The 20509-nt window shown below is 51.3% G+C and overlaps 2 protein-coding genes across 2 annotated transcripts; one reads left to right on the top strand and one right to left on the bottom strand.

Moving 5' to 3' along the window:
• Positions 1-1674: 1674 nt before the first annotated feature.
• On the bottom strand, positions 1675-3495 carry LOC100901989 (glycine receptor subunit alpha-4). Its single transcript, XM_003746553.1, has 5 exons — positions 3191-3495; positions 2754-3009; positions 2409-2676; positions 2141-2300; positions 1675-2023 (listed from the first exon to the last, which is right to left on the bottom strand). The coding sequence occupies exons 1-5, from the start codon at positions 3493-3495 to the stop codon at positions 1762-1764; spliced, it is 1251 nt and encodes a 416-aa protein (XP_003746601.1). The 3' UTR covers positions 1675-1761.
• Positions 3496-10279: 6784 nt separating this feature from the next.
• On the top strand, positions 10280-19699 carry Lerp (lysosomal enzyme receptor protein). Its single transcript, XM_003746552.1, has 14 exons — positions 10280-10465; positions 10576-10834; positions 10941-11152; positions 11330-11495; positions 11636-11641; positions 11941-12130; positions 12280-12962; positions 13138-14465; positions 14575-15023; positions 15138-15901; positions 16091-17277; positions 17749-18981; positions 19189-19464; positions 19592-19699. Exons 1-14 carry the CDS (start codon positions 10280-10282, stop codon positions 19697-19699), a joined length of 7047 nt encoding a protein of 2348 aa, XP_003746600.1.
• The last annotated feature ends 810 nt before the right edge of the window (positions 19700-20509 follow it).

The raw sequence follows: 20509 nt of genomic DNA, 5'->3' as shown, positions 1-20509 counted from the left end.
GTTTCTTTCAATTCACTCCAGGTCCCGCCTCCAATGTCCTCCGAAATTCTTAAGAATGGGGAAAACATTTTACCCCACAGCCCTCCGAAAGGATCGCACTCAGCATAAGTCAACGGACTTACGATCCTTCGATCTTCCGAGCGAAAAAGTGTTCCCTGTACAATCTGATTCATCTTGTGCCCGGAATCATCCTATACTAATATATGAATACATTAACACCTGAGGTACATGTAATTGTAAACTTGCGGAAAGGAAGTTCGCGTAGGTATCTCCGTGCCGGATCAGGCAAATGGTCACGATCTCATATTCGTCACATTCATTTGGAGATAGTTTTATCCCGTATGAAAGAGGAATCGACGCAGAATATCTGTATACTCGATAATGTAATAAACTATTCTGTTCGGAAACCATCCCCTCTTCATTTATGACTTCAGACTGAGGTTTCACCGACTCGGCGTGAGAGCCATGAGTTTCCTCTCGCTCTATAACTCAGCGTCCGATTAGAAGGTCCCTGAGCGCCCAACGACGGTCCGGGTTATCCGCCCCCTGGCAAGACGCGGGAGTCACACCGGGACGGTAGTTATAGGCGGAAGAGAGCAAAAAAAAGAACGACTTCACCGCCTGATTCCCTTTTCCGGTCAAAGATAGGTCTGTCGATATAGTTTTCCATAGGGAATACCCGCTGGAAAAGTTCTCGAGGACAAAATCATCGATGACCTACGGATCGAGCCGCCGGACCTAGCTCGTCTCGCCGAGGAGTTAATCATGATGAGGGTGAGAAGCGGAGGAGTGTCGTGGACGCGAGCATTGATTCGCTGCACAGAGGCGACACCAGGATTCATTCGAGTCGAGCGTCGATATCGAGGGCGACGGAGGATACATGATGTAGGGAAACGTCATCACCGGTCGAATCGATCTGGTTCTTTCGAGGCTGATTTTCTTACGTGTGCTTGTCCGTCATGGCTTGCTCGCTATTGCGATCGCTCAGGCCGCTCTAGGGCAAACAAGGACTCGTGGGATCCGTCGGGAATCTGTATGAGAGTAGAGAGAGAAAGCCTTAGAAGAATGCTGCATCCTAGTACGGCGGTAGGGATCCTAATTAGTCATACTACTCCCCTCACTCAGTGACCGACAATCGGAACGTCGACGGAGGTCAGTCCGCTAAAGGTCAAGAATGAAAGTGCCTCCTCTCCCTAGTCTCCAATATCGTCCGGTCGGCATCCGCGAGAACCAAGCTCCGAGAAATCCGGATACTTGGAAAGTCGGCACCGCTTGACTCAGAGCCGGTCTGCCAAGCTAGATACCTGGATCAGTCGCATCATTCATTACAGATGTCCACCGCCCATGGATTACTAGTCCAACAGAGTACTGAATGGAAGGTAGCTTGTTTCTAATTCTTGTCCTCCGAGGGTTTCAGCGGACCCGAATATCCGAAAGCCGGCTGATTTCCTTTACGAAATTAACAATTGATGGCTCATTCAGGGCATCCTCGGAACTGTGAGGACTCCTACTCCTCACGGGGATTCCCGACCCGATCACTCGGATCCGCGTTGCCCGCAATCATTCGCGCTGATGAACGCGAAAAACTCATTCGAAAGAACTTTTTTCAGAACTTTTTTTCCAGGAGCTTTTATTCTTTGATGAAGGAGACAGAATCGTTGAGCTCAACGCGATGCTGGTCGGGATGGGCGCTCATGATATCCATCATTGATTCCGGCGATTGGTCAATGTAGAGAATGTTTCAGATCAGGCGGAAGAGCATCAGTCCATGAAATCTTTGTAGGCTTTCAGGGTTCGCTCGACGTCCTCAGCGAACACGGAGTGGTTCGCCACGAAGTAGCCTATGAGAAACTTGAGGTATACGAGAGGCACGGCGATTCGGCAGAAGACGTCGATGTCATTCGCTATTTTCGCGTTCGGTCTCCGGAGGTAGAGAATCATCTTATCACAGAAAGTCAGACTGCTCCTCGCCGAAGCTTCTTCCAAAAACTTTTCATCCTCCTTCTCATACGCACGAGGATGCCTGTGGAAAGGAGATGTCATTCCTAGGCTGTCGAGAGAGGATCAGTGAGTATAGCCGCAAATGAGTAGGACCGCGAGTCACTGTCCGAGTCCACTCGGATTCGAGCGCGGGACTTGCCTTCCCAAATAGTCGGTGAAGATGAATTCGAGAATACAGAAGTAGATTATGATAATCGAGACCGAATCCCAGACGTTGAGTGAAACCAAGCTCGATACCGAAGACAGCTGATTCCGGAGGTTGTTCGTCGTTGAGATATAAGTGAGACGGGTCGTGGTTCCTGCAACGATACCGTTGGGAGACCTCTTCTAATTTGCGGGTTTCCCCTCTCTATCCCCTCGGAAAATTCCTGTGCGAGCTCTTCTCGTCGAAGTTCTCGGGAACGAACCTATCATCGATCTCGGAGGGGTAGCTTTGAGCCAGAACGTCATGAAGGCACTCGTGACCAGAACTATCGAGGGCACGTACAAGGTGACCCAGTACACGATGTGATCGCGGGCCAATATTGTTGAAGCTTTGATGCACGCTGCGTTGTAGGTGGCCTGTTCTTCGATTGAGCATGATGCGACTTCAACTCGGACTGGGGGTGCGTTCACATTCGACAAACCCTCAGAGAGGATGAATGCGGGTGCGTGATGGTCCCAAGATAGATGGACCTAGAGACGGGAACCTCTCACGGTGAATGAATTGGGTCAGAACAAGTGCCGACGCTCGGATTTCCAGGAATTCTCACCTGATCTCGTCGATAACCTGCAGCGTAAAGACTGAATTTGCAGACGGGATGGTCGAAAGGGAATATGTCCATTGTCGTTCGGCACGTAAGCGCCACTTTTATCCGTCTGCGGAAGTGTACTTCTCCAGACGGGAAAACTGTCACTCGCTCCCAGAAAGTCGGGAAATTGCTCGGCGGATCATTTTCCACGGGTAGGAGTTTAGGCGTCCACAAAGAGTTCCGATACGGGAAGGCATTGAGACCATGGTGGTAGCGGCTTCAGAGTGGGCGAAGAGGATTTTTCAAAAAGTGATTACGAGAGACATTACGGGAAAATATTTTTCTTCGAGACCGAGAACACACAAAGTTGAACTCGGGAAAAATTTGTCATGACCGTCTCCCCAGCTTTGTCGGCGGGATCTGCGGATGCCCTAAAGCGGCCCGATTCTCGTGCTCACCCTGCCTGGTAAACCTTGAAGCGGAGTCGTGTATCGATGTATTTCTCGGTGACGATCATATGAAACACGTAATCCAAGCTTGTGTCATCCGGTGACGTTATCGAGAGCGTTCGGACAGAAACGTTTACATTGACGGTATATGGTGGAGCTCGAGAAATGTGTTTCTGATCGATGAGACAACGCAGAACTCCATGAACGTCGTTCGGACGTCTCTCGGCACAATGGATGGTATCGTCACACGAAACCAGGTTCGGAGAGCACAGAATCAGGGCAGCTTGTAGACCAACGACGAACTCCAGTCGCATCGTGAATGAGTTTCCCCTTTACGAATTAATCATAAGGAAGCTACCGGAGAGGCCTATGCTCGCATTGTATCTCAGCCCATGCTGGGAAACGAGTAATTGTCAAAGATGACACAATCCGCTTGGTCGCTGTTAGAAATATCGTCGACCCGCTTCGTCTAGCTCCAACTCGTGGAGAATTATAATTATTAATTAACATGGCTCATCTCCTGTCACACTAGAACCCCGATAAAGACCACCAATCAATGCTGCGGTATGCGCTCTAGTGACCCCTATCGGTTTTGAGCGCTCTTGGTCGCTCCCTCGATCGGTGTCTCCCAATTTATCTCTACCTGATGGCAATCCCCGTCTTATTGTTAGCTCATGAATTTCGAGGAGTTGGCTATCGTCCGAGTAGTTTCGTCCGTGGACGAAGGACTGCGACAGATTCTATTATGGTGTATCCCACCGTTGATTAAGGTCGAACCCTCTCGACGGGGACCTGTGCAGGAACCGTGAAGGGACCTCGACAGCAACGCTCGTGAAGAAGCATTCGGAACCGTCGCCAAGGTCTCGGCAGCAACCTCAGCTCCGATTGTACCCCGGAAAATAAGTCGCTTTCCACGAGATTCGGGTTCGAAAATTTGGATAAAAATTACGGCCAATCGAGCTCTGGTCGGTGCCGTGCGAGCATTCGTCGGAATTTCAATCTCTCTCGGATCATAATGTATTTCGGTCACATGGAAATTAAATGGGACTGAAGATATTTCGCAGCGTCTTCTGAACTGCTCTATTGAGGGATTGCCCCCCCCCCTTCCCATCGAGCATTTGGTCCTTCCGTTTCCGTGGAGCATACCTGAGGGGAGGGATATGATATGATAAAGGGCACATACATCATGATATGTATCTCGGGACTTCGTAGTCGATATCATCGGAATGATGTTGCCCGGGGGATGGCGGGATAGAGATGATGGAGGAGCGAGGGAAAATCCCTCGGAGAGCTTCCGCCATGATACATAAGGAGGACGGAGCGGTCCTGGAATCTGATTTCGTAACAAAAATATATGGATATATATGATTCCTGGCATCCGAGAATACCTCGAAGATATCTTGGAGCCGAACAGCTGTCGGAGCACATCTGCGTCCAGAATTCGACCCAAGGATTCGCAAAAAATCACAATCGAGAATGCAGGAAGGGTTCTGGAAATGCGTTGGATACAGGCGAATAAGTTTGTAGAGGGTCGAGAACGTCAGCGTGATTCGCTAGCAATTTCGAGCACGGTCCAGAACAGTCTACATATGGATTCTCCGAATCTCTCAACTCGAATCGAGCACTTTTCGATGATCAGACAATGAGCTCCATTTTCCCTATTTTCTCTATTTTCTCAATATATCTAGCAATCAGGCAATCTAGCAACACTGTCGATCGCATAGCGATATATAGCTCTAATAATGGGGAAACGGATCTTTTTTCCTCATCCTTCATCATTCATCATAAATCACAAAAACGAATCTTCATACGAGCTTGCGAATGAGCATCGCTGGATAGACGCACGAAAATCTCATCATCCCCTGGGGATAGGAGAATGTACAAGGATCGCGAGCATTAGACGAAAACTGTTCGCGAACCCTGAAATTCGCGGAAGCTTGAGGCTCCCTCTAATCAGTACGACTATTATGCCCGTCGTATGTTGTAAGCAGAATCACAAGTCCCTCATTAGAATCGTTCGTTTTGACCTCTATCAAAACTGACAAATATTACGGTTCCCGTGCCCCCTATAGATCTCGCTTAGGCTTCCCAGGTCGGCGCTTCCAGGCTCAAGTCATTCGGAAATCGATCACCGACCTTTCGAAAGTCTTTGGCCTCCCCATAATTAGTGATGTCCCAGGTAGGAGCCGTGAGTCGAGTACAACGTCGGACCCCGTCACGAATTCGACACATAGTCGAATGGTAGAGAAATAGAGGTGATGAAATACATTGTTATAACGCGAGGCATGCTCATTGGATCATGTTTAGAATTCAACTAGAATCGCATCGACCGTCTCAAGAGGCGGATGAGTCACGATCTCGTCGCGAACTGCGCATAACGCTCGATTGTATGCCATCTGCGCGCTCCAGAATTACAGTAGCCGATCGAGTCTCGGAATTTCTCCGCGGACCTAACCTTCGCCTGGAACTCCACATTTTACGGTGCAGCGTTCTCCCATGAGTTTATTCAATCACGTAGACTCGTCGACACACATCAGCATTCCATGAGGAAGAGAAGGCTGCGCTCGCGAGCGGGGGACAGGCTCTCTCCGACGGTGAAGTTCTCTCTGTGTGGGATCATCGTCGTAGTTGGAATTGTTAGTTGGAAAATCGCGAGGAAAATTTCGCGCCGGACCATAATTTGCCGAGTCGCATGGATAATTTCTCTCCCCGCTCGGGGAGGTTCCGTGGCACGGCGCGGCGCGGACCGGAACGTCGTCCAACGGGGCAAAGCTCGGCCACGGGCGCGCGAGGTGACAGCCGTCAGATTCGAATGTTGGCGCCTTCAGGGTTCGGCTCCTCTCGCCTACAATCGGCAACCCTGTACGCAGAGTTTACTTCTCTCTCTCGCTCTCTCTCTCGATACGCACACACATACAAACCGCTACACAGATACCTACTACAGACCCCACATATGTGTCCTGCCGCTGCCGCTGGTTGTTGGTAGAGTGAGAGGTACAGCGGCGAGAAAAAAATAAAAACACATTCTGACACACATCAAGCAGAAGCTGTCGGTGGCTGCTGCTAGCGGTTGTTACCGACGACGAGTGAGTGAGTGGAGAAAAAGACTAGCTCGCAACGTCGAATTCAGTCAGTCAGTTGGACGTCTGCCGTGAATCGTTCAGCGTCGATTTGGACTTTCCTGAAAGTGAAATTTGTGCTCGGACGATACGTGGACGAGTATGGAATAGCTCGTAGACCGCGTCAGAGAAATGAACTATCCAATATCGCTCGGCCGAAAGGCCGGCGTACTGTTGCTATTTGTGTGTTCGCTCGTATCGAGCCCTGTGTCGGTGAGGTCGGAGAACTTTTGTACGTCTCAGAGAACAGATCTCGACACGAAACTGCTCGGCCAGTAAGTATGAATTTCCGGGGTCGATTATAGGGATTCGATGCGCAGCTCGATTCGATCCTCGAGCTCCGATGCGACTTTCCCGATTGCGATTGAACACCACCCCGAGCGCTCATTGATATCGATTCCCGACGGGTTGAGTCTCAGGAGGAAGAGTTCGTCCACCACGAGATGATCTCATTCCCATTCGAAATCTTTTGCGTCGCAAGAAATCTCGCCAAGGAGAGCATTGGACCGAGCCGTGATTTTCGGTCTCTGCAGACAGATTGATACACGGCGCAAACTTGAGACGATCTGACAGTCAGGCTCTGCGTCTTCCGCCTGTATACCAATGTCGCAGTATATCAGACGGAGAAACCCTTCCCGAGGCTCGCAGAAAGTACATGTCGGCTGCCAGCTAGGTTGACCCAGCTGTCCGCGGCCAATGTTTGTGATGAACTTGAGAGTTTAGATGGTGCAGAGTTTGGGGATGAACCTATTGCAACGCAATCATTCGATGGCGGAACATGCCGCAAATATTACGAAACAGCTCGGATGTCGGCGATGACTACGTTTGCCGATGCCCGGTTCCATGAATGCTCTCGCGAGCTCTGGGACCGAGCATAAATAAGTTGGACTAGTCCACGGGGCACGGGGTTGCTTTGCGAGACACGTCGTCCGGCCACTTCTCTCGCAGCTCGGTCCGAGGAGTCCACAGTGTGTTCTGTGAACCACCGAATCCCACTATGCGTCTTTTCGGAGCGCTCTCCTGTGTGCCTCGTCGCCGGGAGGCTCATAAGAATTTACAGACAGACCGACAATGAATTGAAGGTTTTTGAACCAGTTGTAGCCTACATCTGACCACGAGAACAGGACCTTGCTCCCGGAGTCACACTCTGTACATGAGCGATGGGCGATGACATAATCCATGACCGACTGCAGCCGTTGGCGTCGTTGTCCGTGCCCGAGGTTTCTTCGGAGCCAGAATATTCCTCGAAGTGTACTTGCCGGAATCCTCATCAATGCCCAGGAATCATTATTCTGGGTAGCGGATGAACAGCTCGCAGAGCCGTTGACGCTCCTCTCAATTGCGAGAATATTTGCGTGCTCGGCTGCAACTGCCATCAAGTTCCTTAATTCTCACGTTCCGTGATCTCAGGTCTCACGAGAGACGCTCTCTCTGTCTCCGACCTCTCAGAGCGGCTTTGAGCGGAGATCGTCTCCGCAATTCTGTCGTGGACGAGGCGCTCAGTGAATCGATGGCTCTCTCGACGAAGAAAAAATATTTTCCGTGGATTTTGTAGTCAAGACAGTAGTTCGAATGCCGATCGAGCGTCGGCTGGTCGTTGATTTAACGCGGAATGCTCGGAATCCCAATCGAGAGCCCGAGTCGAGATTCGTGTATTTCGGCTGCGAGACTCCTCCTCTCTTGAAGTCAGATTCGTTCCCGAATAGTTTCATGGACTTATGGATAGTCTCATGGGTTCTATGCATGAATCCGAGCAATCTCTCGGGACCAACTCGGAGCGCGATAGACAGGCGATACGTGGAAGTTTTGAGTCACCTTGACAAACTTCCTCATGAGGACGGCTGAGGTCCCGATCATACCACACGGCGGCAATGATTGCGATACATAGTTTAGGAAACGTGACCGCAAAGTCGTGGAGAGATAAAACAAAATATCGGAGATTCATTGGTTTGGTCAGAATTTATTCCAAGAAGAATCATTGAGTCTTCCCTGGAATTGCCAATCGTTCCTCTTTGAATCTCGATCGCTCCCGGTAGATGAGGCTGATTCGTCAAGAATCCCTCGGGTAGTGCGGAGTACGATCCCATGGGTTCTGAATATCGGCGTCCGTAATCGATTAGATATCGCGTCTGAATGACCGACTTCTGAGAATCCGCTATCATCTGAAATACACTGATAAAACGACCCTATCCCCATCCTCATACCGAGCGCTCTCGGACCCGATTGCAACATTTGTTTCCGCCCGTCGGAATCTGAGCCTAATCATGCCAGACCACGAGGAAATTTTCCTTGGTACTTTCTCCCAGGAAATCGATACATAAAAACATCTCTTCCATAGAAGACAGGCTGCAGCTGTTTCTCTCCTCTCCGAGTGGCCGTAAAGTGCCAGCGTGAAAAGGGAGCTCCTTCGCAAGCTACCGACTACCCAACTTGTGAGACGCGGACGCTTGGGTGGTAAGGAGGCCAGATGGCAGCCGAGTCGAAACTGAGATGGAGTCACGCAAGGCTCTCCGGCAGACCGAATGAGCGTTCGCAGCATCTCGACGTGATTCTTTCCAATTGATTTCGCTCAGAACCAAATCCTCATCCGTTCTCGGAGGGGACGATTCGACACGTGTCCCATGCACCACGGCTGTGCTGTTCGATGCCCGAGGCCGCGAGGGGAGTTTTGAGAGGCACCGGCCTGGCGTCTGGTCAGATGTGGTTCACTCGATCTAATCTACCGGCTTAAGGTCCATGCCAACAGACCACAGACGCGTGTCTCGGTCGAGCTCTTTCGGCTACCGAATTTGTCATTACCTCCCATCTCTCCGCCGACGTATCTGGAATCCCAAACGGATTCATGACGACTCTGTCGTCAGAGAGAAGCGGTTCCGCGGATAGCTCAACGAAGCAGTATAGAGGAGTTTCGCCGCGATCATCTCTGAGATCTCGCTCGGAAAGAGTCGCTCCCCAGAAGTGGGCGCCGTGGGACGGCCCTCGAATATTCGTCTTGATTTCACCGGTATCGGATGAAGCATCTGACTTGTTAGGACCAATTAGCGGTCAAGCATAACGCAGGGCAGTGCGCCTGTGGATCGCTCTACTGCTCTCAGGTGGAGTTGCGAGAACTATTCATCAACCAACACCGCTGTGGCTAGAAACTCCGAATAAACTCGAGAACGGCGCGATTTGCGATTTCGGAGCTTACGTTCAAGAACAAGTCGTAAACAGAGTTGTGATTGCGCACAGCTGTTCAAGCGAGCATGAACAGAGTTCAATAGCCGCATCTGGAAGGGGAACGAATCCTGCAAACTCGAATTTCTTGTCCAAGGCGCGTTGCGGACCGCGGGCGTCGGCTGTTCGGCTACCTGGATGATGGACCGTTGGCACAGGTCTCGATGTCGCTCTTCTTCCTTCCGAAGAACGATGCGTCATTCGATTATCTCAGCATGACTCACGCCTCCGCGATGAAGGGAATAACGGCGTAAACAGCGTTCGCTCGACCAGCCTCCGAGAGCACTCATATCTCCCGCCGGCATGTGAATGCTTTCATTGGTACATGATCCGAATCAAATCGTTTTGAGAGGGAAAGAGGGACTTCTCTCGTTTATCCGATTTCTATGAGTACATACAAACTTGGATCCGGGGAGGAGTCACGGAAATATTTCCCGAATCTTCAGCACTAATATCGACTCCGTAGCCCCGAAAACCCACCGAATCGATTCCGGGATTCCGGAGTCCGATGGCACGGAGCTCGGAATGGGTTAAATCCTAGATCAGGGGAAGAGATTTCGGCCTCCTTCCTGAACACCGATCGATGGTACGGCGCGAAAAAGGACGATGTTCCAGGTTCAAGGTTTTTTTTCCGCTCCACAGATCCACATGGATTTCCCGAATACCGAGCAGCAACCCAAAAACGACGGATCTCATGTATTTATCCTTGTGCGAGGCTCTCAACTTTGAAGACAGGGAGAATCTCAAGGAGTGTAATGGGGCCATGGCGTGTAGAGTGGTCACCGAAGGAGGAGCAACGAAAGTCAAGACCTATATCCCGTTCGATGAGAGCAAGAACGGTAGCATAGAACTCAACAAGAACTATCTCTTCATGACTGGAGGGCCTTGTCCCGTGAAGATGCACAGAGAGTCGAAGGTCTTCATCAATTTTCACTGCGGAACTCATCTGGTGAGCGTGTATTTCGATGATATGATGAATTCCCATCCGAGACGATACCTAGTCGATTAAGGTAGAGGACGCGAGAACAAACCCCTAATTCATTGGACTTTGCTCCTCAGGGCTCCCCTCAGTACCTTCTGGAGTGGTTCTGTCAGGTCGGGTTCCGGTGGCGGACTTCGGCGGCCTGCAAGGAAAAGCATCCCAACGATGACGGAGTCAAAGCACCGGTACAAGTTCCTTGCTATGTAGTGGACGAAGCGACAGGCGTCAAGTACGATCTCAGCCACCTGACGAGAACGACCGGATATCATGAAGTCGAAGCGTCAAAAATGGACTTGTTCATCAACGTCTGCCAAGAGATCAACGATCCAATGATCCGTAAGACTACGAGAGCGAGCAAACAATCAATCAATCGAGAATGAAGCGGGAAGCCGAGATGATTCACAGTATTGTTGAAAAAAATATTCTCCCGCTTCCCCACCAGGTTGTGCCCCGGGCACAGCGGCCTGTCTGAATCTTCAAAAAACGTGGAAAGCCGTCGGAGTGATCAGATCGAACACAAAAGTTGAACTTGTTGAAGGCACGAAGGATCTCATCATTACATATCCTGGACCGATATCGGCGAAACCTTTCCACAACTGCGACGATAGTCCGTCAACGGTCATTCATTTCCGGTGTCCCAGCAAGCGAGGCCGAGTGAGTTGCTGAAAATTTCTCCATTCGAGAGTGCCTCTGTAAAGATCGATCGTTTCCCTTGATGCCGACCCCGGGCCCCAGACGGAACCGAAGAACAGCTTTCTAGAGAATCCAAGTCCACGGAAGAAATTGCGTTCTGAGGAGAAAATTTGAAACCTTTCGATGTCTCTCTTGCAGCCCGGTAAACCGCCTCGGCTACTGGCGAATATTTCATGTCAATACATGATCGAATGGGAAACAGATCACGCTTGTCCTGAACATGCTGTGCTCGGTGATGCTCATGAGTGCAAACTCAACGTGGATGGAAATCCGATTGAACTCGGCCGACTTCGCAATCCAAAAGGTACAGTTCGCTATATTCCGCACTTCCTCTCCCTGGAACGCTGTTGCAGCTCGATTGAGGGGAGCTTCGTGTTTGATGTTGCATGCGAAGAAGGCCCTTGACACGTTTCGTGTTCTAAAAGCTCGTTCGTTCCAATGCAGATAACGGTGAGTTTCATTGGTATCGTGCGAGTTCCGTTACCCGTCGTGCATGAAGCATCTTAATGTTCATTCCTTGATCTCGAACTGAACTCTCAACGCTATCAGGTTGTATGAAAGACAGTCTCGATCTCCGGGCGCGGTATGCTCGTACGACTACCTCGGATTTCTAGCACAGGGAAAAGAGGACTTCCGTTCCTGAGAATCGGTCAGATGAGATTACCCCGAGTTTCCGATCAACCTCTTAAAGCCCTTTGTGCGGAGAGAAATATTTAAAAGCATTTGATCAATGTCAATTATCTCTTCAGGATATCATCGTGTGCAAAACGTAACTATCGACGGTGTTCCCCGCGAAGTGGTCATCGATATCTGCAACATGGGGATCGGGAACGAAGGACCTTGTGGAGAGATGGGAGCCCTCCACTCAGCGAACGTGTGCTTCAAAGACGACAAAGGTCAAGCCGTTGTGCTCGGTACAAAAGCAGATGCCCGTTTAAGGTTCGTTACCCAGAAGTCGGCGACTGAGAGCTTCCTATAAAAGGGGGAGAAGAATTTGGAGTTCCTCCTGCATCGCATCGGAATCGAGATTCAGCCATCCTGACGATCCGGCAACATGAGCTGCTACTGAATGGAATTGACGTTTCTAGGTACACGGACGGTCGTGCTGTTCTCGTGTATCCTGATGGCGGCCTCTGCAAGGAGCAAAGCAACCGAAAATGGAGCACCGTCATCGAGTTCGTTTGCGACTCCGACTCGGCTTTCGGTGAACCCGTCCTCACCGAGGTCAACAAAGATCTGTGTCTGGTACAATTCGAATGGCGAACCGTTTCGTCCTGTGTGCCTGACGTCGTCATCCCCGACAGCGAGGACTACAGCGATTTCCAGGAGACCTGCATACACGTCGAGAGCAATTTCACCGTCGACCTGATATCCCTGTCCCAATCCACCGGTCCTTGGCACGTGATGGACGAGGACAAGAGATTCCCGTATCCCCTCCTGCTGAACGTCTGCTCGCCCGTCCGATCTCCCGGGCTCGCGGCGAACTGTTCGCATGATTCGTCCATTTGCGGCATCGGAGAGAACGCTCAGACGATCTCGTACGGTAAATTCTCGACGATGAAGCTGTCGCAGACCCACGCTCGACCCGTGGCCATGCTCGAGTTCTCCGCGGGCGACAAATGCGCCACGGATGCGAGCTTGAACTACAGAACGAAAGTTCACATGGTTTGCATTCCCGGAGCGGTCGGGATCAGCCCTCGATTCATCGCCCTGGACGAGAAGGAATGCGTCCTCCATTTGGAGTGGCACACGCGAGCTGCTTGTCCTCAAGGTGAGCCAAGAAGAAAATAGTTATTTTCGCTTCCGAACTTGAAATCAACCTCCCGATGTCACGTCGTCGGTCGGCTACGTCCGTCCGTGCCACGGGGCGGTCTTCGCGATGACTCAGCGAAGTCCCACACCCGGCTATCATGGGTCGTTTCTGAGAATAATTCTTTGTTTTGCAGTTTCACTCGTGAGCTCGGGCTGCATGGTCGAAAGTAAAACCCACGGTTTCAAGATCGATCTCACGCCCCTGAAGGAACTAGGAGTGCAGACGATACAGCATGAGGGTTACGAATACGACATCAGCGTCTGTGCCCCCCTCAGCGTCAACTACAAATGTGTGAACGAAACCTCGATCTGTCGTCGGAAGTTGGATAACAAGCACGAGCTCACGCCCCTGGGGGAACCATCGTCCGTGTTGACCTACAACGGAGGATTAGCGGTTATCCAGTACCACGGGGTGAATGAGTCGTCCTCGATCACCTTCACATGCGATTACAACGCACAAGCCGGTAAACCGGTCGTCTTCGCAGCGCAGCAAGGTCTGACGGCGATAGAATGGGCAACGTCATTCGCGTGTCCCACCACGAACGCTCATTACCAGAGCTGTTTGGTGTTCTCGAAAGACTCTAGTAATCATTTGTACGACTTGTCCCGACTGTCGAGGGTGAAAGGAGGCAAAGACTGGATCGTCGAAAGCCAAGACCCCAAAGACCCCACGATCAGACTTCGCTTCCACGTCAACCTCTGCCAGCCCCTGAAGCAGCCGCCGAAGGGCTGCGACCCGACGGCGTCGATCTGCGTTGAAACTATATACCCGGACAGAAAACCGACGGTTGCTGACGCGGGGCACGCAGTTAATCCCCCTATTTTCGAGAGGGGTCAGCTAATGCTCAACTACAGCAACGGAGAGCCGTGTTTGCGTCGCGGTGTGAATTCAACGCGTCGGACTGTGATACACTTCCAGTGCGGAGATCATTTCGGAGGTAACGGCGAGTACCTTCAGTTCATCGGTCGCTTGGATGAGTGCGGCTATTCTCTCCTGTGGACGACCGAAGCCGCCTGTCCAATACGCCACCAGACCGTGAAGGATGAGTGCACAGTTGTCGATAGACTCACTGGCGACGCCTTCAACGTGTCGCACATGATAGCTCCGACGTTCTACACCGCCGAAAACTATCAATTCAACCTGTGCGGGCCCATTCGGAACAGCAGCGAGTGCCCCGGAAACAACGTCAGCGTGTGTTTGATCGACAAAGACGGAAAGGGAACTGCCATAGCTACCTCGTCCGGTTATCAGTTGGACTTCATCGGCGTCGACGGTCTTCGTTTGAGCTACATGGGCGACGTCGCCGGCAACACAACCCGCGTCGAAATCGAACTCGTTTGCACCTCGGCCGAATCTTCAAAGGAAGGCTCCTCTGAAGTGCTCGGACCGGTCGGCGGCGACAGGGTGCACCGAATAATTTTCTACTCCAGCGGGTTGTGCGTGTCACAGCGCAGCGATCAGGTGATTGCCCTTCTCTCGTTCCCGGGGTCGTTCGAGTCGTCGATTCCAATTATTTCCGATGAGCCCCGCCGATGTTGAAAAAGCATATTCAAATAATTTCCTGTTACAGACATCCTGTGAAATCATCAATCGCGATACGGGCCAAGTGTACGATTTGCGACCGCTCACGAAAATGTCCCTCTTCAACTGGGAGGCTGAGGAATACACGAGCATCAATCAAGGATACACCCAGAGCAGGGATGCGGAGAGCAGATACTATTTCAACATCTGCAGGAAACTCAACCCAATGGGCAATCATGGAGACAACCTCCCGAAAGACTCGTTCGCGAGCGTTACGCACCCGGGCACTCCTCCCACCATGGGACTCAGTCTGGGTCGTCATATCGAGGAAATCGGCTTCACGAAAGACGGAACGATATTGATTAAGTACGTCGGGGGCGACCCGTGCCCGCAAACCGATTCGAACAAGACGGGAATTTCAAAAGCGAGACTCAAGTCGAGTCTGATTACGCTCGCGTGCAGTCCCAGCGATGAGGAAATGCCCAAAATACTCCGAAAGTGAGTACATATATAGAAATCATCGTACAATTATGAGCTCGATACGGTGGTCGGGAACTGGTTCTACCGGGGTAAGATACCTCGTTAATTTTTTCCCTCTCGTCACCCACCCAGCTCCGACAACTGCGACTACATATTCTACATGGAAACTCCGGCAGCCTGTCCTGTGAGGAAAGTTATCGGGGGCGAATGCCGGGTTTGGGACCCGAACTTCAAGCACGAGTACGACATCTCTCCTCTTGGCGCCCAAGGTCGAACGTACAGCGTCATGTACCCCCATCATCTAGGAACCTTCCGAATCAGCGTCTGCCAGGCATTGCGAGGAGCGGCCGAACTTTGCGGAGGTGATGACGAAGCTGCCGCGTGCCTCGTGGGCGAAGACGGCAGAAACGTCTCCTTGGGCAAAGCCTCGTCGAAGTTACAGTACGACACCGGAATTCTCACCCTGGTCTACAAGGACGGAGCCGCTGGCTGCGCATCCTCCGGCGAGAAGCGTTCGACCACGATCCATTTCCTTTGCGATCATTCTGCGAAAGTCGGAATCTCGTCTCCGCTATTTGGCTCCGTCGATGAGAACTGCGGACACGTTTTCCATTGGTACACCGAACTAGCGTGTCCACCACGAGAAGAGGTCCAATGCAAGATAGAAACGCCCCACGGTCTGGTCGACCTGAGCAAGCTGTCGAATCCGAGAGGGAACTATATCGTGAACGACGCGGTAACCCAGGAAAGCATCAAATACGTGATCAATATCTGTCGATCAGTCATTCCGAAGAAATCCGTGTCCTGTGACTTCAGGGCGGGAGCCTGCAGCGTAAGCGGCAACAAGACCATCAACCTAGGCGTGGCCAGCAAACCATTCTACAATGACGAAGAAAGTGAGTAGCCTGGGGGCGGGGGTTTTGCTTCGCTCTTTTGGTACGATTTCCATCTCCTCAGAATTTTTCATATTCCATCAATCGATGACATTCGGGAAATGCACGAGATCTCTCCGTCGGTTCCCTCTGGTTCCCGAATCTCTAATCGATTCGCTGAGGCTCTAATCGGCTCCGTGTGTCCCTTCGCAGTGTCGGTGAAGGCTTCTTTCCTCAACGGCGATCCCTGTCCCGAGGGCGGGAAAGACGCGAAATGGAGCACTTCGATCACGTTCGGGTGCACCGAGAACGAGGACAGTTTGGTGCATTTCTCGACCCAAGGATGTACGGTCTATTTCATGTGGCGTACTCGTGACGCTTGTCCGATGAGCTCCGAAACGAAACCTGTCGAGAACAGGACCTGCACCACGATCCATCCAGCCTCGAATCAAACGATCGACCTCCAGTCGCTCGTTCGAGCGGACACCGTTTCTCCGTACCGGATCCGGGGTCCGAACGGCAGCGAGTTCAAGCTCAACATCTGCGGGAAAGCTCGACAGACATCGTGCGGTGAAGATACAGGAATTTGTCTCGAGAAAAAGAACGAGAGCGCTCACAAGGTCGCTCCGCCCAGCACCAAACTTATCTGGGATGACGGTGTTTTGGCCATGGTGTTCACCGGTGGAGACAGATGTGGACTTCTGACCGGCGACCGCGAACAGAATATGAGTGCGATCATTCATTTCGTTTGTCCGTCAGCCGGTTACGGCACCGAGGCGCCGACGTTTGTTTCGCAGTCACGCGATGATTGCGAGCACAGATTCGTCTGGCCGACCGAACTGGTATGCCACCAGGTCCTGCAGTGCGTCCACTACGAAGAAGGCGAAACCTACGACTTGTCGGCACTGTCGTCACGGGCACACTCCGTCCACAACATCATCGATCCCGGTTACCAATACTTCATCAGCGTCTGTCGACCCCTCGAGCCGATCCGACCCTACACGTCGATGCATCCGAACGCAGCTGCTGTCCGGGTGGCCGTCAACACGAAACATGTCGAGAGTCTGGGCCACGTACTTCTCGAGCCTTTCACTGACTTCCAGAACGCGATCACCCTAATCTACATCAATGGAAGTCAGTGCGAATACGACGAGAAGCAACTGAACAAAGCGCGCATCATTTTCGAATGTGACTATTCCCAAGACGCCGGGGAGCCTGTGCTCATCGACATCGACAAGGATGAGTGCATTTATCTGTTCAGATGGAGGACGAATCTCGTGTGTCCCGGCGCTGGGGATCTAGCCATCATAGATCCCAGGAGGGAAAAATGCAAGTTCGAAATCCCACAGCGCGGTCTCACGATTGACCTCACGGCGCTCTCGAGAAAATCGCCCTATCAGGTAATTTCTTCCGTTGTCGCCTCGAGCTCCCGATTCCGCTTGACTGCGAGCCCTTTCATAGATACTGTTTCCGATGTTTTTTTTTCACATTGGGGACTATAGCCGTCAGAATTGCTTGGATTTAAATTGCTGGCCTGACCTCGCTGGGTCGAGCTTGCTTCAAGCGATGCGAACCCTTCAGTGGTTTTTAATTAGACGCATTGAACGCATGCTTTCCATCACGTAGTCTAATGCATGTTTTCCTCCCGATCCATTTAGCCAAAATGGGACCCCCTGGTAAGCTTTGCTTTCAGTTCAACAATAGACATTCATATATTCCTCCCCGAGAATGAGTCGTTGCGACCGTTCCCCGCGCTGCTTGGTCGATTCGGAGTAGAGCTTGCCTTGGAATCAAACGTTTTCACGAACACGTAGGTACTGATTTTCCGGGAATTTACTCCATCTCAACGCGTTCCCCTCTCTTTTCCACAGATAAAAGCGAACGGACCCGACGGGAAGGAATCTGGCACCTATTCGATGTCTCTCTGCAAGGATAACCCCACGAGCGGGTGCAGGAACTCAGAACTGTGCTTCAGCTCACAGCACGAAAACATCAGCTATGGAGTTGCGGATTCGTTCTTCTTCCAGCGCCAGAGTCTGTTCGTAAGATTCGATAACGGAAGTCCGTGCGTCGGCGCTACCAAAAAAACCCACGCAGCTCTTGTCCAGTTCGAGTGCGATCCCTTCTATGAGACCGGCGGTCCGGTCATCGAGAAACAGTTCACGTGCACAACCGTGTTCCGCTGGAAAACGGCGCACGTGTGCACGAAGCAACAGCTGCAGGAGCACTCTTCGCACGAGTGCATCATCAGTGATCGTTCCAAATCATACGACCTCACGATGCTCTCCTCGGTATCGCACGTTTGGATTCTGAACGAACCCGAGTCGAGGAGTCAATACTACCTGAACGTATGCGGGATCGGATACAATTGGCCGCTGGAGGCGCTGGACAAATGCAGCCACACTGGGGTCTGCGTAAATCGCATGGGAGACAACAAGAAGTCCGATTACAGCTCTCTTGGGGACTACTTGTCCAGACAGATGGAAGTTGTGCGAGACGACCACATTCGGATCACTTACCGCGGGGGCGATCCATCGAACTGTCACCGTCTCGACGAACACCCGACGACCGTCATCGACTTGATCTGCGCTCAAGACGGGGACCTGATCGGCACTCCAACCCTCGTTCAGGAGCCCACGTCCACCAACTGCAGCTTCGTTTTCCGCTGGTTCACGCGCTCAGCCTGCGCTGAAACCACGGACGAGCTCGTTTTGCAGAAGAATGGCTTCCTGGTTGATGCTCGTCTCCATCGAGCTTTCAACCTCACTTCGCTATTCAATACCACCTATAGGGTACAGGAACGTAGGAACCAAAACGACAACTACACCTATCTGATCCATTTGGGTGAGGTCACCGTGGGGGGCAGCCGAGCGGTTCCCTGGCGTATGGGTCCTTGTGCTCAGAGCGCCGTTTGCCAATCGAAGAAGAATTACTTCATGAAAAACCTCGGGACTGTCACCAAACAAAAGTTCCTTCTGAGAGGCCGTGAGCTGCTGCTCGAGATCGACACCGGTGCTCTCTGCTTGGACAAGGCCAACGAGACCGTGAAATCCATCTTTAGTTTCACTTGTGATAGTGAGCGGACACAAAAATCACACGAGCCGGTGAGTCGACGAAGGGGAATAGTTTTCCCGGGAGAACGCGGAGCTCAGGGGGGGGGCGCAATTCTGAAGACCTTCGCAATCCTCTTTCTCCGGGACTCCGGACCTTTTCGCATCTCCATGTGACGAGGCTCCATCGTTCCAGTAGAGGGCAAGACCTTTCTCTTCCTGGAGATATTTTATCCTCAATGCGTTGATGATTCGTTGCAGGTCTTCGTGTACGAAACCCGGAGCTGCCACTACATATTCTCCTGGCCGACCGAATTTGTGTGCGCAGACAAATTCGTTTCTATGTACGTGATCGATAACCAAGTCGGAGGAGGCGCTTCGTCAGCGGCCGGAGTCGTGACGACGCTCACCATTCTCGGTGTAATTGTGGCCGGAGTGATGATTTTCTTCTCAAAACCTGAGAACAGAATGGCAGTGAGGTCCAGAACGTTGCGTTTCTTCCGTACCGTCACAATGCCTCACTACTATTACTCAAAGGTAATCGGAATCGAAAATTCAATTATTCAAATCTATAAAGATCCCGAAAATCTTCCGAAGGGAGAAAATACTTCTCGACAAATCCAGCGCAAGGAGCAGTGGAAGTCTAAGCCCAAATCTATTCCAGACCGAATCCGAGATGCAAAGCCCGCTCGACAACGACGGGGACACTGTACTGTTGAGTCCCTCATTGGTCCTTCAACCGGAAGATGAGGATTACACACCGCTGGCCTGAATCACATTCTCCAAAAGTCTAAAATCTAGTTAAGCTCGGGACCTGAAACGGTTCTCGGTTTTGTACGAGGCCGTCCAGATGTTCCGACATGGAGTGTTGAGTGTTCAAAAAGCAAGCGAAACACAACATAGGTTAAGAAATATCGAGAAACTATGAGAACTTTTCGAAGGAGCGGAATTTTCTCCCTCGTGAGATGCGAAGTTTTTTTTTAATTCATCTAGAATGAGCACCGTGTCGCCGAGCACGGTCGATGAGGGGGGCAATCAGACAACAAGCGGATCCTATTGGAAATGGGAAAATCGTGAATACATATATCGTCTGTGATGAAAAGAGTCGGCTAGCAAGCCCCGCTCCTGGGGGCAACAAGTCAAGCCACCTTCAACGTTCCAGATGTCGATGGCTACATCGCCTTTGGCATCATGTGCCGTAAATCTTAGAATTTTCTAGTTCTATGGGTGCGGAAAGCGACGACGCGAGTTCTCTTGCGCGACGCATGTAAATATACATCTGTACAGAGAGCAATATTATTATTCAGAAATATTATGCTGATAGCCGCGTCATGGGCAATGATGTTTTAGATAATTTAGAGAAAAATATAGACGACAAAGTCGGATGGAGGCCAGACTGCAGGTCTGGCTCAGGCGAAGAATTCAACGAATCCGGCGCATCTTGTGGACTTATCTCGGACAGAGCGCATCTTCTTTCGGGGGAATGGGAATTAGATCCGAGGTTCAAGGAAGCGTTCCGTCTCATTTTTCTATCGGGAGTTTTCACGATACCAAAGGCATAGAGAAAGCGTTTTGAGGAACC

This window comes from Galendromus occidentalis, unplaced genomic scaffold (genome assembly GCF_000255335.2).
Source record: "Galendromus occidentalis unplaced genomic scaffold, Mocc_1.1 scf7180000077497, whole genome shotgun sequence".
In the NCBI taxonomy this organism is placed as follows: Eukaryota; Metazoa; Arthropoda; class Arachnida; order Mesostigmata; family Phytoseiidae; genus Galendromus; species Galendromus occidentalis.
The sequence above is the reverse complement of the archived record's forward strand: the minus strand, read 5'-3'. Positions and strand labels throughout refer to the sequence as shown.

Excerpts from the sequence above, each read along its gene's own strand:
- LOC100901989 (XM_003746553.1), bottom strand. The coding sequence starts at position 3,495 with ATGCGACTGGAGTTCGTCGTTGGTCTACAAGCTGCCCTGATTCTGTGC. Across the intron at positions 2,677-2,753 it reads CAGGTTATCGACGAGATCAG|GTCCATCTATCTTGGGACCA; the intron begins GTGAGAATTCCT and ends TCCCGTCTCTAG. Across the intron at positions 2,301-2,408 it reads CCCTCCGAGATCGATGATAG|GAACCACGACCCGTCTCACT; the intron begins GTTCGTTCCCGA and ends GTATCGTTGCAG.
- Lerp (XM_003746552.1), top strand. The coding sequence starts at position 10,280 with ATGGCGTGTAGAGTGGTCACCGAAGGAGGAGCAACGAAAGTCAAGACC. Across the intron at positions 10,835-10,940 it reads GATCAACGATCCAATGATCC|GTTGTGCCCCGGGCACAGCG; the intron begins GTAAGACTACGA and ends CTTCCCCACCAG. Across the intron at positions 18,982-19,188 it reads CACAAAAATCACACGAGCCG|GTCTTCGTGTACGAAACCCG; the intron begins GTGAGTCGACGA and ends GATTCGTTGCAG.